The 17625-nt window shown below is 38.3% G+C and overlaps 1 protein-coding gene across 2 annotated transcripts; it reads left to right on the top strand.

The window, feature by feature from the left end:
* Positions 1–1873: 1873 nt before the first annotated feature.
* Positions 1874–16161, top strand: ANP32E (acidic nuclear phosphoprotein 32 family member E). 2 transcript variants are annotated; one of them, XM_027974278.2, is made up of 7 exons: positions 1874–2226; positions 5181–5330; positions 5809–5931; positions 6701–6866; positions 7902–8080; positions 12582–12642; positions 13504–16161. In XM_027974278.2, the coding sequence occupies exons 1-7, from the start codon at positions 2173–2175 to the stop codon at positions 13572–13574; spliced, it is 804 nt and encodes a 267-aa protein (XP_027830079.1). In that variant the 5' UTR covers positions 1874–2172; the 3' UTR covers positions 13575–16161. The 2 variants fall into 2 exon arrangements, with proteins under 2 accessions (XP_027830079.1, XP_012035843.2); XM_012180453.3 differs by lacking the exons at positions 6701–6866; positions 12582–12642; positions 13504–16161 and having other exon boundaries at positions 7902–8063.
* Positions 16162–17625: the final 1464 nt, after the last annotated feature.

The following is a 17625-nucleotide window of genomic DNA, read 5'->3' as shown; positions in this document are numbered from 1 at the left end:
GCCCACTCTCCCATTCTATCTATTGTGTTCTGATAAAAAAGCCCTACTGTTTAACCCCAGTAATCATCTATCCCCTGAAACTCTTTAGCTTGCATACATTTCCCCCCTACAAATTCACCTCCTTCTTTTCTACTTGCTCCTTAGCTTCTCTGACAGCTTTGGTAGACAACTTAACGTCTGTCTCCTCAACCATGCTTTGTTCTCCTTTCCCTGATAAATCTTCTTATATACATTCTCTGTGGACATCTTATTTTGTTCTCATGCCCTCAGCTATCACTCATATATGGATGACTCCCTAATCTGACTCCTTCCCTGAACTGTCTTTGGGATTCCACTCAGAGTTTCAGATTGCAACGGCTAGTGGGATCAGAATACAGAACTTCCTAAGCTGGTACTAAAATGTGTTTCTTTATAGTCCCCTTTTTCCTTGTCTTGCTTTAGAAAAAAAAAAAAAACTCTTCTTGAACTGTTCCTCAGTTCATTTTGATTCATTCTTGTATCATCTTGACTTCCTTTGGACTGGGTTCAAACAAACAAATAAAGACTAACTCCAAATACCTGCCCCTGTCATATCATTTTATAACAAAATCTCTCCCTCTTCCGCTGTTTTTATCTTCATAAAACCTCCTTTTCAGGGAATTCAAAGGAAACACTTGGCAAGGAAAAGGCAATCACTATTTTGTTTTCTTTTATTTAACGTGACAAATTCCAAATATTTACATTTTAAATGCAAGCCTGTTTCAGGAGCTGTGTGTCTTGTTAGGGAGAAGTATGGAAGGTGGGGCAATGTGGAGCCGCTAGAAATCTAATAGGAAATCCTAAAGTCTCTAACCTGAAAAGGGGGAAAAACAGTAAAGAAACAGTTCTGGAAGTTGGACTAAGTCACCTACTTCCTTCCCCAAAGTAGCGGGAATTTATCCTGAGAAAGGTGTAAGGGAATGGAAAGAACAGAATTTAAGCAAGAACTAAGAAAGGCTAAACTCTCAAGACAAAAGTTTAAAAAATCATTCTTATACCGCTTTTATATTCCGCATTGACAGACTTTTAAAACATATTTAAACTACAGATTTCCTTGGAAATTGACCATAGGGATTTTAGAAAAGAGAGGTATTGCGGTACTATTTCTATGCGCATTAATGTCTGATTTTCGTTAGCCCAGCATTGTTTTCCCTCCAAGGTCTCAGTCTTTATTACAGCAACAATTACCTCAAGAACAAGTCCTCTAGGGTAGTTTTGTTTAAAAGTGCCTAACTTATCATACTTCACCCAACTACTTTCAAAATCGTTTAGTCCTTCATGCTGAAAGTTAAAACTACTATCTTTATCCCTGTTCTGGTTCTGCACCAGAAGCCTGTCTCCTGCAGGACACTGCCACGAAGGCATGCTTTTTACGTGGTGAGCACGTTGCTGTTCACCTTGGCTGCAAAGCAAGAGCTGCGTTTTAAAACCGCCAGGAGCGGGTGGGTGCAGTGTGCTGAATTATCTGTCTTACAACTTCCGCCCGTAAGAATGATGTTTTCTTCCTTCCTTTAACATTAAAAACAGACAAAACAAAAACAAAAAGAAATCCAACAAGCTTCAGAACCGTCCGATCGCCTAGGGAAAGCGCGCCAATCACACAAAGAAAAGGAGGGGGGCTGCTGGGATTCAAAATCATTTCTCCGGGACGAACACCTTCCTGAACCTATCGGAGTTAACTGCGCGCTTGGTCGCAGCCAGTAAACACGCTGTTTCTGGTTCAGGTCCGCCCTAAAGACTGATCGACATTTATGTAACCCAATGGAGTAGTGAGATGCTGAGGAATCCACCAATACATTCGGGTGGTGGGTGGAGTGTAGGCCAGGGGGTTGGCGGTGCCGTGTCATGGAGGCTCAGTCTCCGAGCAGCCATTGAAGGGGAAGGAACTGAGGGTGTGTGTATGTGTGTGCGTGTGAGTGCGCGCGCGAGTGTGTGGACAAGGAGGTGGGGGCAGCCGAGTTAGAGTCCCAACTCCTTGGACTCCATTTGCGATTCTCTTCTTTCTTCCCCATACCTATCTGGTGGTGGTGGGCATTTATATTTGCCTTTCTTTTCATTCATTTCCAAATCTTTTAAAAATTTAGGGTTGGGGGTAGTGGGAAAGGCAGGAAAAGGTAAGGGAGGAGAGTAGTAGCAGAAGAGCAGGAGGAGGACATGGAGATGAAGAAGAGGATTAACCTGGAGTTAAGGGACAGAGCCCCGGAGGAGGTGAGATGACTCAGCCCCCTCCCCTTCCTCACCAGCCCTGTATTCGGAGGATCGGGTTTCTGGGGGTCCTGGTGGGTGTGTGGGGAGGGGTAATGAATTAACCCCCATCTGGGTAGGGCTGGAGGGAAATATTCAATTTTAACTTTTAAATCATTAAAATCTTAAAATGGCGAAGGGTTTAAGTTTCTAGGGGGCGTTTTTGTGTGTGCTTGGGGGCTTAGCCCCTTCTCCCCTCGAGTCAGGCATCGTGGCCTCGTGGGGGCGGGAAGCGGGGTGTTGGGGATGGTTCAGCGGCTTCGCTGCCCACGTTCCTGCTCCTTAGGGCCGGCGGCGTGGGCGCGACCCCCCAGTCCCATTCGCCTCTGCCGCAGCCATCGTCGCCTGAGAAGTTAGTCCAACTTTTCTGCAGTGCTGCCAACTCTTTTTTGGGGCCAGGGGGCGTCCCCGGCCTCGAGGCCCCTGGGCGTTCGACGACATCGCGCCGGGCGCTGGCTGGGGTCGCTTGCGTAGTCGGAAGGACCGCGGGCGGCCGGCGGCGCCCACTCCCCCGGGAAGCGGCGCGCGCCGACCGCCGCCAGGCGGAATCTGGGTCAGCGGCTGGTTCTCTGGCCGCGAGGAAGTTTTGGGACTCGTCGTAGTGACCGGAGGTGGGGAGGGGACACGAGACTTTATCCCCTTCGTCGTTCCGCGGTGTAACAAAATTCGGCTCTGCGTGTCTTGTCGTGGAGGCTGCAACTCCAGTTTTGATCCCGGGAGACCGTTTCACAAAACTAAACAAATGGGTCGTAGAAGTTTCGCGTCTTAAAGATAGGTTCGGCGAAACTAAATGATGCGCTCTCGCTGCTGTCGCCTTAGTTAAAGAGACAGGCTTGGGAGGGGCCACGTGAGGCGGGTCGCGGTCAACTTTTCGGGGGTCGGGCGGAAGGCGTTTCCGCCTCCTTTTTGGAGGGAGCCTTCTCGACTTCACCCAGCCCTCCCCGCCCGGGGCGGAGGCACTGGGGGCGTGCGGGCTGGGAGGCGACCCCTTTTTTCGTTGGGGAGTCCCCGCCCCTTCTGGGGTTTCCCGTCGGTCGGAGCGGCAGGTCGCGAAAGCGGGGCCCATGGCCAGCGAGGAACCTCGCGTTTCTGGTCGCAGTGGAAAACGTCTAGGCTTGCTAATTGCAGCCTTCGAAATAAACCCTAGAATTGCAATATAAGGGGTATATGTTTTTCGGGAGGGGTAGAGGTGGTGCTTGTGCGTACCAGCGTAGGGTCCTTTCGGTAGGCTGTAGCGCGTGAGGAGTGGGAATCCGAGATCTTTAAGTACTTTTTAGAAAAGATCTTTCCATGAAATTGGTGGGGGGCAGGGAGGAGGGAAAAGAGTCACTACTATCATCCCACAGATAACTTGAAGTTTCCTAGGGCCTACTCTTTAAGGACTTAAGGAAAAAACAAAACCAAAGTTAAAAAGCTGTCTCGCAGAAGCACACATTTCGAATGCGCTTTTATGTCTTGGTTGGAAAAGTGGGTTTGCCCCTCCTCCCCCATTTTTATACCTGTCCTATCCCTAGTAATTTTCTCGCCAGTTTTGGGGAGCCCCGGATGTCACTTGTGCAGCCTCTCCTCCTTCCCCTGTGGTGTAATAACGGTTTCTTACATTTGAACAGCCCTTTACAGTTTACACGGCGCTCTTCGTGTTTGTTATTTACTCTAGTACTTCCAACCAACTTGTAAGGTGGATGGTATTGTTTTAGAATCCAAATTTGCAAACGGAGTCTCAGGGCAGTGAAGTTACTTACTCAAGTGGAAAAACTGGTTTTCTGACACCAAATCTAGTGGCCCTTTCCTCCACTCAGCTAGACTAGGAGTCTGAGGCTTGACAATACCGGCACAGCTCTGCCCCACCTGTGACTGGCTCCAGGCAGTCATGCTAACCTTCTAGGCCTTGACTTCTGCTCTAACCAGATTATGATGCCTTCCTTTGCTTCCTGAAATACCATGTCATGTTCAAATAGAGAAGGTGGCATTCCTAGTTGCTAACATTTATTTCTCAAAATACCTCAGACATATTTTTGCATTGAGAGTGGAGGGCCAAGGTTTCCTGCCTCCCTTCTAGGTTTAAGTCCATTTAGGCCCACACCAGAAAGTTTTGTGCTCCAGCTCTGACCGGACAGAGGATCCAGCATCTGCCCTTCCACGACTGGGGAGAAGTAACAGAACTTCTACCAGGGTGGCAGGGGAAAATAACATTTAGTTGAGGATGTGTTGTTCTGGGTGATACTGATACTAGAACAAAGACCATCTGAAAGCTGGGCTGTCTGAGAAGGAGCTTTCTAGTGTTTCTTCATGAAAGGTAACAAGGTATTTTTGAGTTACGGTGACATCAACCAAAGAAAAGGGGGTTTTAAAGTGAAAGAGTGAATAAAACAATTGCCTTTCTTCCTGCTATTTTAGGGCTTATTTAAATCCTTTCTCAGTAACCTCGGTGTCCCCTTACTGCATAAATATATGCCCTGATGTTGAGGGTCCTTTTCACAAGTGTCAGAAACAAGTTTCACGTGGGACATTTTTCAAAGGTTTATTTCTTATGCAATTAAAGAAAAATTTTTTTAAATTAATGGGACATCCCTGGTGGTCCAGTGGGTAAGACTCAGTACTCCCAATGCAAGAGACCCAGGTTCAATCCCTGGTCAGAGAACTAGATCCCACATGCTGCAACTAAGACCCAGTATAGCTAAATAAATATATATTTAAAAAAATTTTATTAGTGATTTGAAGCAGGCATTGAATGTCTTAGCCCAAGTTTAAATTTTAAAAAATTAATTTAAGATATCAGACTTTGTATTTCGATTTTGGGAGAGAATGAAAAGGATCTATATAAGGGGATTGGTGGTTTTAATATTCATGTTTCCAGTGTCAGGACCCAGGTCCTTTTGCTAAACAAACTAAAGAATCATTCACATTCTCTCTTCTAGGTAACAGAATTGGTCCTTGATAATTGCCTCTGTGTCAATGGGGAAATTGAGGGCCTGAATGATACTTTTAAAAAACTAGAGTTTCTGAGTATGGCTAATGTGGAACTAAGTTCACTGGCCCGGCTGCCCAGCTTAAATAAACTTCGGAAGGTAAGTTGACATTAGGCATGAGAGTATCATGACTTTGATGCCAAGGGGTACTATGCACATTTTTTCCCACATGAAATGATGATTCTGCCTTTTAATTAGAAGCCTCTGTGTTTCTAGAGGTAAGAAAATGGGTTGTGTAGCATTTTTAAATCCTCTGTAATATTGCTTTGGTTGTAGAAATTTCATAATGAAATCACTTTATGACATGAATTTTAACACCTACCAAATGTTTTTCTCTGAAGCGTAAAATCCAACTATTATACAACTGGAACCAAACCTGGTTAGAAGTCCGTAGAGATTCTAATATTTTATTTGGTGGTCATAGATGGGAATTTGGAAATTAAAGACTTCTGAAAGTCTTTCTTGAAGGCAAAGAGAATGACAATTGTTTTCTTCTTTAAATTGATATATTTTAGAAATCTTTAATGTGTCCTAAGCCTTTGCCATTCATTGTTTTCTTCTCATGTTGAATATATAGTTGGAACTTAGTGACAATATAATTTCTGGAGGCTTGGAAGTCCTGGCAGAGAAATGCCCAAATCTTACCTACCTCAATTTGAGTGGAAACAAAATCAAAGATCTCAGTACAGTAGAAGCTCTGGTAAGTGGAAAGGTTTGTCTCGGGACTTGCTTTTTTTGGTTGAATTTCCTGAGATTTGCTTGAGTTTTATCCTATTGACTTGTAATTCACTCTTGTGAAACTTTTGACTTTCTTATATGTTGTTATACAGATGATACTGCTTTATTTTCCTTTTTTTTTTTTTTTGCTTTATTTTCCTTTGGAGTAAAACATTCAGATAAATGTTTAAATCAGTAGGAAATGTATTTTATCATCAACTTCAGGAGTTGAATATCTGGTTGTAAAATTTCCAGTATTTTCTTAAATTCTGTTCCTTCTTTCTTGATTATTTTTTGAGTTATTTCATTATTTGCTCCTCAGTTTCCTGGTATGAGGGAAGGAAAGGAGATGAAGTGAAACTCTGAAAACTTAAGAAAAAAAAAAGCTTGGGGGAGGTTGAAATTGTTGAAAATAAACTTGATTGTGGATTTAAACTAACCATGTTATTGTTGTTGCCTCTTTATGCACAGATTCAGTCAACAAAATATATTGAGTGCCACTACAGGCAAAGCACTAAGCCGGGTGCTCGAGATAGCAGTGAACAAAACAGAGTTCCTGCTCTTGTGGCGTTTATGCACCAGGGCCTATTAGGAGAATTAACTGCTCGATATAATAACCCTTCATTATAAAATTCTAAACATCTGAAATTCTCTTGACTTCAAGTTCTATACATTTTCTGGTTCATGAATTTAAAAAGAATAACATGAGATTTTAAATCATGAGTGTAATTTTTTACTTTTTACCTTTCTAGCAAAATCTTAAAAATTTGAAGAGTCTTGACTTGTTTAACTGTGAGATCACAAACCTGGAAGATTACAGAGAAAGTATTTTTGAACTGCTGCAGCAAATCACATACTTAGATGGATTTGACCAGGAGGATAATGAAGCACCAGATTCAGAAGAGGAGGATGATGAGGGTAATCATTCTTAATACTATAAATGTGTCACAATTATAGCCTCTACCCTAGCTAGTAAATTAGATTGGACTTGGGTATTTAAGTGTGGGGGATAAAAGATATAAGACAAGAAAACCTTTAAACCCACAGCCCTAGTCTTGTATTTGTTCTGATTTCTGATTGCTTTGGGGAATTTAATGGTTATTATAATATTAAGCTCCATAAAATTTTATATTTAAACCTCACCACTACTCAGTAAAGTGGTAACTTCTTTTTTTTTTTTTTGGTAACTTTTAAAATAGTATTAAAAACAAGCCAAAAACTATTCATCACATAATTATCCATAAAAGTCACAAAGTAGAAACAAGTATATAACAAATAAACAAAATGTGATATATCCATACAATGGAATCTTAATCAGCCATAAAAATGATTGAAGTACTGATGCATGCTGCAATGTGTGTGAACCTTGAAAACATTTTGCTAAGTGAAAGAAGCCATATTCAGAAAGCCACATATTGTATGACACTGTTTATATGAAATGTCATACAATATATGTGGCATTGCTTCACACTCGTAGGTAAATTCATAGAGACAGAAAGTAGAGTAATCATTGTTAGGGATCGGGGAGAGGAGAATAGTGAGTGACTATTAATGGATTTTCAGATAAATTGGTGACTAATAGATCAGATGACAGAACAGCTGTTATTAGTGATGGGACACTGTTGCTATTGGTTGAACAGTTATTCACTTGTAAGAAGAAATTTGATGGATAAACTGTTACAAAATGATGGAATGATTGTCAGGTTTTGAAGACTATGAAGTAAAATCAACTTCAGTACATGTAATGTTTTTAAGAGAATCTATACATTGGAAAAATTTTAATGTTTAGATACTGTATTTCTCAAATAGTAAATGGGGATATTATAAAAGAGAAATCTTAAAAAAAAAAAAATCACCCTGAGATACTTTCTACCCATTGGCTTAAGAATCTGAGGGGCCAGGGCAAAAATAATTTGCCCAGACGTTTGCTCATCTTTTAAAATATTCTAAAAGATGGAGATGAAGATGATGAAGAGGAAGAGGAAGATGAAGCTGGTCCACCTGAAGGATATGAGGAAGAGGAGGAAGAAGAAGAGGAGGATGAGGATGAGGATGAAGATGAAGCAGGCTCAGAACTGGGAGAGGGAGAAGAGGAGGTGGGCCTCTCATACTTGATGAAAGAAGAAATTCAGGTGGGTAGACCTTATATGCAGTGAAAATTAACTCTTTAGGCATAGCGTTAAGTAATATAAAAAGTAAGTTGTGTAGAAATTTGAGAGTTTTTCCCACAATTCTGTGTGTATCCACCTGCTTTTTTCCCCCACTGCCCCCTAGTTTATACTATATCCAGATAATCATAAACCCTATGATTTTGCCTCCCAGATATCTTTCAAATCCATCTTTCCCTCAGTAGCATGGCATAGTGGAAACATTGCAAGTGTGTCTGAGCCCCAGTTTCTGCATTTATACAACTGAGATTGATACCAACTTCATAGAGTCGTTAAGGATTTAACAAACTAATATATGTGAAGTATCTAGTTGCTGGCACATTGTAGGCATTCATGGAAACGTTCCTTTCCCCTAATTATTTTTTGCTTATGCTTTTCTAGTAGTTTTCTAAATGGTCTCTCTGAGAATAGCATTACTACTTAGGTGTATCCTCCACAATGCCTGCCTGTGTGGTCCGCATGCAAATGTGATTGTATCACTAGCCTGCTTGAAACCCTTTAATGTTTCCCTGTTACCACCATGATAAACAAGGCCGTCCATTATCTAGCCTCTGCTTCCTTCTCTAGCTTCATCTCCCTTAGTACCAAATTAAATCATCACACGAAGCTATTATTGCCTTTCTGTCTGTACACACATCGTTTACTTTATCCGAAATGACTTGCTAGCCATGCCTTCTAATGAACTTTTCTTTTTTCTCAGGTAAACATGAATATACTAAAGCATGTAAAGTGGACCAATTTTATGTACAACTCCATGAAATATTATATATGTACACACTTGTGTAACCACTACTCAAATTGTGCCTCATGATCCTTTAAACACTCAGCTTTCTGTAATTTTAAAGGGACAGCCACTCTTCCTCTTTTACCTTTGAACCTATAGACATTTTGTAAAATCTTATTTGGCCACTTTCTACTAGATGGCTCCTTTAGGGAAGGGCTATTCATCTTTGTGTCTCAGCATCTAATACATTGATTGGGACATAGTAGGTTCACAGGAAATGTCATTTGACTAGAACGAATGATCTGTAGTCACTAGGAGTTTAGATAAGTTATTAAGTTTTCTCTTAATGTAAAATTATTGAGTTTTTTCATCATAATTTAATATTTATTATTAAAAATAACCTCTTATTTAGACTAGAAATGGTATTTTTGTTTTCCTAATGACTTTTACATTACTTAAACAGTATCACTGACTAATGATGATGTTTCTCTGATACCGTTTTAAATATGAAACTAGTGTAGGAAAAAAATGGCACTTAAATTTGCTTGGGGCCTTAGTGAGTTAGGATCTTTACAATAATGAAGAATAGAACTTTTAAGTATTCAGGGAGAAAGGCAACCTATTCAGTTTTTATCAGCATACAACTTGAATATTTTCCTCATAAATTTTAATTTATTTAGTAAAATAATAGATTTGTTATTTTGTAATTGGACTTTTTTTTTGCCTTTGGCTGCACTACTCCATTTGTGCGACCTTAGTTCCCTGATCAGGGATCAAACCCATGCCCCTACTACAGTGGAAGTACAGAGTCCTAACCACTAAACCACCAGTCCTTGCAGCTGACTTTTATTTTCTGTGCCAATAATTCTTCTTTAAATAGTATTAAGTCATTTAAAAATGACCTTCAGCTAACTTTGAATGTTTATATTCATCCTTCTGTTGAGTATTGGGAAATATTAACTAAAAATGATGTGGTGAAGTATAGAGCAAACATCTCTAAGATAATATATACAACATTAAGTCAGTGTGGTACCCAGGTAGCTGAGTCCAGAAGTTTTCAATCATGATGAGGTAATTTGGGTGTTTTTTTTTAAAATGAAGTCTTGTTTTTAGAAGCCAAGAGCGAGAGAACCTTCAGAAAGTAAGATTTTAAAAAAATCAGAAGGAAATAGAAGTGATATTTGATTAGCTACTTTTTTGTTTGAGTTATTTCTATTTCAGCTGCTCTTCAGATGTAAGGAATTAATATGTATACAGAAGGACTTATATGTAGTATACTTCATTAAAAATGGAGATGGAGGATTTAGGAGAATTGGGAATTACCGTGTTTTTGCACTATTCACAGTATTAACACAAATGAGGAAACATTTTATAAACCACTAATTAGGAAAAGACCATAATCTTTACAGAGCAAATATCTGGTAATCTAGTAGATTATATATGTGTGTGTGTGTGTATTTAGCTGTGCTGGGTCTTCACTGTAGCACATAGGATTTAGTTTCCTGAACTCCACGCTCCCTGCCTTGTAAGCACTGAGTCGTAGCCAAAGGATCACCAGGGAAGTCTCTAGATGATATATATATTTTTAAAGGCATAAAAAGATGATATGTTTTTTAAAAGGCATAAAAACATGAATTGATTAATCATGTTTTATATAAAACAAAATCCAGAGAAACAGTTTGCTTTTTAAAGTTGAGCTTTTCTAAATTACCATGGAATACATGTGATTAGTATTTCAAGTGGTTTGATTTTTTTTTTAAATTTATAAATATTTAAATACCCTCATTTGTCATTCCTTGAAGATTTGAAGTGTTTAAAAAAATGTTCTTTACTTTCTCCTTTTCCTCTCCCTTTCCCTGCTCTTCTCTCCCCTCTCTCCTCGACCCCCTTCTCTTCCTTTTTTATGTAGGTGTAAGCCCACATACTTTCCTAATTTTTACTGTAGTTGCTTAGTTTATTTGCTACCTCATCGATTGTTTATGCTTTTTGTAGCTTGGATGTCCTGGTATGGAGTGTTTTAAGGTTTGAATTGACTAAGAACGGTTTCTGATATGTGTCATGTAGTTTAGTTTCTCAGGGGCTTCAAGCTAAATGCGGGAAAAATAGGTTCTGATTAATGTTTCTAGATACAAATGGAGCTGTGGTTATTTTGAAAAAGGTGGGTCATCCAAGTTTTTCTTAACTACCAAGCAGTTTTTAGCATTTGCCATTTTAAACTATTTTAAGGAAGTGTACACTGTTTTGAAGTTGGAGGGGGCCCCTAGATTGATTGCATTTTTAAAAATATATATTAGAACTTAACCATCTGGAACACAACCAAGCACAAGGCAATAATGTTTAAAATGTAAAAGTGTAAAAGGTCTAAATAACAAAAGACGTTTTCTTTGTAGGCGAATATTCAAGCTGTTACTCTAAACCTATTTTCTCTTCTATATTCAGTTCTTTGGTAAGCTGCTTGATGTAGTTTCTGAATCCATAGCAGATTAAAATTGAAATAGTAACTAAAACAGCAGGCATTAGGAAAAGATACAACTCAAAGTAGAGGCCAAGAGTCACTTTAAAAAGGAGAAAACCATCTTACATATATTAATAGTCTTTGAGGAAATTGGCATATACTAATTAGTATACTGCTCATCATCAAAATGGTGACTATGATAATTCAAGGAAAAGGTTTAGCATAAAATGGTAGAAGTGTGCAATGCATTTTAGAGATTTTATCCCAATTTGCTTAAAAAAAAAAAGGTTATGATGTTTGGAGGCTGTGTTTAAACCTTAGTTATCCAAAATACCTCATCCCACAAGAGTTATAGATCAAATTTTATTGTGATTTTTATTGATATTTGCTATTTTGCTGTGTAGATTTTTAGATGTAGAAAGAACTTAGAGATCTTTCTAGATGAATACTTTTTTCATTGATTGGAAAACCGAAGTCCAGAGAGATTAAGTGACTTACTCCATACGTATAACTGTGTTGGAGCTACGATTCAGGTGATTCCTTCTGCAGTCTATGAAACAGAAGACTGTGTCTTTGAAATAGTCAATAATTACTCTATTAGCCACTGGGCACATTTGCTTATTTAGTTAAAGTAAAATAAAATTCAGTTCCTCATTTGCACTGGTCACATTTCAGATGCTCAGTTGCCGTGTGTGGCTCGTGGTTACTGCATTGAACAGCACAGATACAGAACATTTCCGTTGTTGCAGAAAGTTCTTTTGAACATTGCTGTTCTGAACCATAACTTATTTTCATGAAAAAACTAGATTTAGTTAGGCTTTTAAAAAGACCTCTGTAAGTTAGGCAGAGGTTGTCAGAACATAGGATGACCATATATTTTTTTCCTGTTGGAATGTATTGTTATCAAAGAGTGAAAAGCCCATGTCATGGGTTGTTTATTCTCAAACTGAATTTTTTCTTTTAATTGAAGTATAGTTGATTTCCAGTGTTGTGTTAGTTTCTGGTATATAACAAAGTGATTCAGTTTTATATATATATACACACACACTTAATCTTTTCCATTTTGGTTTATTGCAGGATATTAGATCCCTGTGCTATACAGTAGGACCTTGTTGTTTATCTATTTTATGTATATAGTAGTTTATAGCTCCTAATCCCAAACTCCCAATTTATCCCTCCTTCATCCCCTTTGGTAACCATAAATTTGTTTTCTGTGTCTATGAGTCTATTTCTGTTTTGTAAATAAGTTTATTTGTGTCATATTCAAACAATATTTGAATCTCAAGGATGAAGAAGATGATGATGACTATGTTGAAGAAGGGGAAGAAGAAGAAGAGGAAGAAGAGGGTGAGTTACATTAGCCATTCAAAAATCCTAAAAAGCTTTTATTCATGGGTTTTAAAGAATGTGTCTATAATTCAAATTATCACTGATCATAACATATCACACAATTCCTTGAAAGGTATAAAACCTTTTTAAAGAGGAATTTTCTTAGGACATTCATTAATTTCATTTAAAAGGAAAAAAAAAAACACAGCTTATAACATTTGTTTCAAAACAGGAATGAAGAGATAATGGGGCCATAAGCTCAATTTATTATTTTTTTATAGACTTTCATTTTGAAGAGGGTGAAACCTTATTTATGAGAGAAGAGCAGTTGAACTCCAGATAATGCCTGCTTTAGATTTGCCCTCTCGTTGGGCTTCCCTCGTGGCTCAGAGGTTAAAGTGTCTGCCTGGAATGCACAGGGCTTCGATCCCTGGGTCGGGAAGATCCCCTGGAGAAGGAACTGGCGACCCACTCCAGTACTCTTGCCTGGAGAATCCCATGGAGGGAGGAGCCTGGTAGGCTACAGTCCATGGGGTCACAAAGAGTCGGACAGGACTGAGCCACTTCACTTCACTTCACTCTCTTTACCTAGGTCTTCTAAGAAATTTAAAAATTTAGTAACAGTTCCATTAATGTTTCTTGATCTGTACTTCATGATTTGACCACAAGGGTGCATAGCAAGCTGTCATTATTTATGGCTTTCTAAGTCTATTAAGGTTGTTTCAATACTGAACTTAAAAGTAATGCAGAGGGGAAACCTAACCTATAATTTTCTTGTGCCATTAACTTTAACTAAGATAGATTCAAAATTTTGTAGCCTAACAAATATTCATTTGTTAAAATTAAGTATTTTCAACAGTTTTCCTTTTATTTTTTCAGAAGAAGAAGGTCTTCGAGGGGAAAAGAGGAAGCGAGATGCTGAAGATGATGGAGAGGAAGAAGATGACTAGATCATTCTAAGACCAGATTCCCTAATGTTCCTGGGTGTGCAATAGAGTGGTCACATCTTCTTTGTTTCTTCTTGTATGATAGCTATCCCTACAGAATATAATGTGTAACTTTTTATAGGAAAAGTGTGGTTTTACTATTTTTGCCTTATCATTCCAAATAAGATTAACTAGTCTGTTAATGATCATATTGTATGTAGAGAAAAATTTTCATTGACCCCCCCCATTGTGAAATTCCCTAGCAATTTATTTAGAATCTTAAATTTTCTAATTAAAGCTCATTGTATTAGTCATTTTTAGCATAATTAAAATATGATCGCTTTTACACAGGCATAGTATGGTGCATTTCATTCATAGGGTTTTTAAGTTATTTATAAATTCACTGAAATCACAGTTGGCTGAAATCTGGAATGAAAATAGTCTCTTGAATGCTAAGTTGGTTATTTTTTTAGAGGCAACCCAGAGATCTTTAGTTTGAAGGCAGTGCCTTTTTTTTGGCTGAGGGTAGTTGAGTGCTTTTTTGTCACACGAGTAGCTTGGAAAGTAGGGGCAGAATAGTAAAGGTTTTATCCAACAATATAGCTCATGGCATTTGTGGAGCCTTCTAAAACCCTTTAAGCTAGGTGACTAAGAAGATTTTTGTTTTCAAGGAAAAATTGCTTATACTGAGTTGAGAGACATGTAGGTGAGCCCTTTCTTGTTTCAGCTGAAGATCATGGCCTGCCAGCGGTTGTTATTTTAAGTGTGCACTCTTGTTTTCCTCTCAGTGATTCTCTTATGATCACCTTCCTTTCTTGTTTCACTCCTTTCCCTCTTCTCAAAAAACAATTGGGAAACAGGGACACCCAGGATGACTCTGTTTTATACCTCAACCACCTTTTCAGACCTGTGTCAGTCTTAAACAAGCTAAGTGAAAGAAACTGAGTATTTTCTGAAATATGGATATTATTATCAATACAGTTTTATGCAACAGACTCTGCTTACTGTAAATCTTTCTTGACAGGATGTACAGACTGTATTAGGAAGATGGAGAAAGAAAAGAATAGAGGAGACTCTTGGAAGCAGCACTGTGTTCCTCAAAATGAAAGTGAAGTCGCTCTTAGCGACCCCATGGACTGGAGCTTACCAGGCTCCTCCATCCATGGGATTTTCCAGGCAAGAGTACTGGAGTGGGGTGCCATTGCCTTCTCTGAAAGTCAGAACAATTGCCTGGTGATAATGAGACATTCAAATCAGATTAGCTTTCCAAATGATTTAGATACCACTCTGCAAAGCATGGGCTTCCCAGGTGGCACTAGCGGTAAAGAATTCACTTTCTAGTACAGGAGACGTAAGAGATGTGGGTTTGATCCCTGAGTTGGGAAGATCCCCTGGAAGAGGGCATGGCAACCCACTCCAGTATTCTTGCCTGGAGAATCCCAGGGACAGAGGAGCCTGAGTGGCTATAGTCCATAGGACTGCAAAGAGTCAGACATCACAGAAGCAACTTAAGAATGCACACACTGCAAAGTAGTTCTAATTTTTCTGAGCAGAACCTTTATTCTTTGTATAGTTTTAAAGCATTATTACCAGTTATAGCATTTAATTGGAATACACTGGACAGCTGGGAAAATATTTGAAACTAAATCAATATTAAGATTTGTTTTCAGGTAGATGTCTATTAAAAATAGAAACATTTGGGATAACTGAGTGTGTGTTTCCTTATACAACTACTAAATATAATATGAGTAGGCAAGTACATCTTTTTTGTTGTGGAGGCTCCATGTTCAAGGCAATTGCTTTCTTAATTTTAGCTAGCTAAAAATTTTTTCCCCTTTGTTTTGAATATGTGTAAGTTTTTAAAAAGTATCAGCAAATTAGTTGGTTACACTTGCATACTGGGACACATTTAAATTACTGAGAATAGTATTACTTCTTTCTTAGTTTAAAATGTATGACAGGGTTTTAGAGTAAAAAATTACAAAGTTATTTCTGGATAAACTAAAAAAGCTGCATAACTAAAATAAAACTGTTGGAATTAGTTTAGTTGGGGGGTTGGAATCTCCAAAGGCTAACATTTTACTCCTTTTTAACAATTATAATACCCTGTTTTAATTCCTGAGAATTCTTATTGCATAATATGCCAGATTATAAGATACTTTAAAAGTTAAATCTATATATTGACTTTCTTATCAATCATCTTATTGTGCAATCAAAATGATCAAAATTAGAGTTCTTTGGTTTGAAAACAACACTTAGAGCCTCCAAATAACTTTTTAAGAGTTATTTAGCTTTGTGGGTGATATTTTCATGCAAATAAGTAAGGGTGGGTTTTATATTTTGTAGAAGTTTTTGGTCCTATTTTAATGCTCTTTGTATGGCAGTATGTATATAGTGTGTTAAATTCCTCAAGACCCTCCTTGAAAACTTTGAAGTTAATACTTTTGTGCAACTGTGTTTTGAATAAAGCCATGACAGTGTTAAAAACAAACAAAAAAGGCAGTACTGATTATTATTTTATTGTTTCTGACCCCTGTTTTTTTCTGTGACTGCTGTAATTTAAAGTTTTTGAAAGTGAATTGCTTCAAATAAATTGAAGAGTTGTTACTGATTAGTTTCACTGTATGACATTTTTTGAACATCACCATTGAAGGTCTTTCCTAAAACAGAATCAGCTTGAAATTAACATTCAAATACGAATGTGATATGAGATAATACAGTGTAATAGTTTAACTCATTAACTTTTCCCAAGGGGTTGCAAACTGAGCCAGTACTTTCTGTATTTTGATTTGAAGTAATAATATCTACAGTTGAAGTTAACTATTGTTTATAGTTACCCAAAGTGATTATAAACCTCTTGTACAGCAAATAGTTTTCTAAAATGAGTCTAAAGTCTCCATTAGTACTGTGTTTCTCTTCAGAGTCCTTAGATAATATAAATACAAATAATTCTTGCATGTTTATCTTGAGTAAATCCAACCTGAAACAAACTATCTGCTCTCATTTTGGTTTTCCTATGATAAGTGGTTTTTTGAAAGTTTCATTTGTAGGCAACTCTGGAATTTGATAAAGTCAAGGCACAAGTATAAAGTAATGTTTTCATGTATTTTAATTATGGAACTCTGCCTCCTGAGAGATGGAAAATACTGAAGTACATTTCAACTGCAGGGATTATTGAAATTAGTATGGTGTTTTCTGGTTTTATGGCTTAAAACAATCCAAAACTTATCCCTTCTGGTTAAAGATGATGGTAGTAATAACACTAGTTTTTGGTGGAGATGTTAGATAATGAAGCCATTCTTTGAGAGAATGGGATTCAAAAACACTTTTAAGTATTGTTTATTCTTTCCCTCATAGTTCAGTCAGTAAAGAATCTGCCTGCAGTGCAGGAGACCTGGGTTCCATCCCTGGGTAGGGAAGATCCCCTGGAGAAGGAAATGGCAACCCACTCCAGTATCTTTGCCTGGAAAATCCCATGGACAGAGGAGCCTGGTGGGGTGCAGTCCATGGGGTTGCAAACAGTCGGGCACGATTGAGCAACTAACAAACACAACTTCATTCCTTGTTCTATATTTTAAAAAGAGGCTTTGGAACATGTGACATTTATTATTCCCATGGCTGAAAATTTTCCCTCTGTTCTTCCTAGTACTGGATGCAGTGATATTTTACAGCTGTTGCTTAATAATAGCATTCTACTCCTGCATTCCTTTTTCATGTACTAATCAACCTAAGATTTGAGAACCTGGCTTGGATAATTTGGTTTTAGGCAGCTACTTGTGTTACTAGTCTCATGAAGAGCCCTAACATGGAGAACAGGTTTTACCACAAAAGTAGGAGACAGATTGGATCCCTGTGTCAGGAAGATCCCCTGGAGGAGGAAATGGCAACCCACTCCAGTAGTCTTACCTGGAAAAACCCCACGGATAGGATCTGGGCAGGCTACAGTCCATGGGGTCGCAGAGGTAGGACACACATGCCACCTTTCTGTGTGGTAAGACCGTGTGGTTATCCCATGACAGCAGTTCTGCTTGAGAAAGAATCAGAAGCGAGCCAAGTTAGTGACTCAATTTTATGA

The sequence above is a fragment of the Ovis aries genome, chromosome 1, assembly GCF_016772045.2.
Source record: "Ovis aries strain OAR_USU_Benz2616 breed Rambouillet chromosome 1, ARS-UI_Ramb_v3.0, whole genome shotgun sequence".
In the NCBI taxonomy this organism is placed as follows: Eukaryota; Metazoa; Chordata; class Mammalia; order Artiodactyla; family Bovidae; genus Ovis; species Ovis aries.
This window is presented reverse-complemented; position numbering and strand designations above follow the sequence as displayed.

Excerpts from the sequence above, each read along its gene's own strand:
- ANP32E (XM_027974278.2), top strand. The coding sequence starts at position 2,173 with ATGGAGATGAAGAAGAGGATTAACCTGGAGTTAAGGGACAGAGCCCCG. Across the intron at positions 5,331-5,808 it reads GCTTAAATAAACTTCGGAAG|TTGGAACTTAGTGACAATAT; the intron begins GTAAGTTGACAT and ends TTGAATATATAG. Across the intron at positions 12,643-13,503 it reads AGAAGAAGAGGAAGAAGAGG|AAGAAGAAGGTCTTCGAGGG; the intron begins GTGAGTTACATT and ends TTATTTTTTCAG.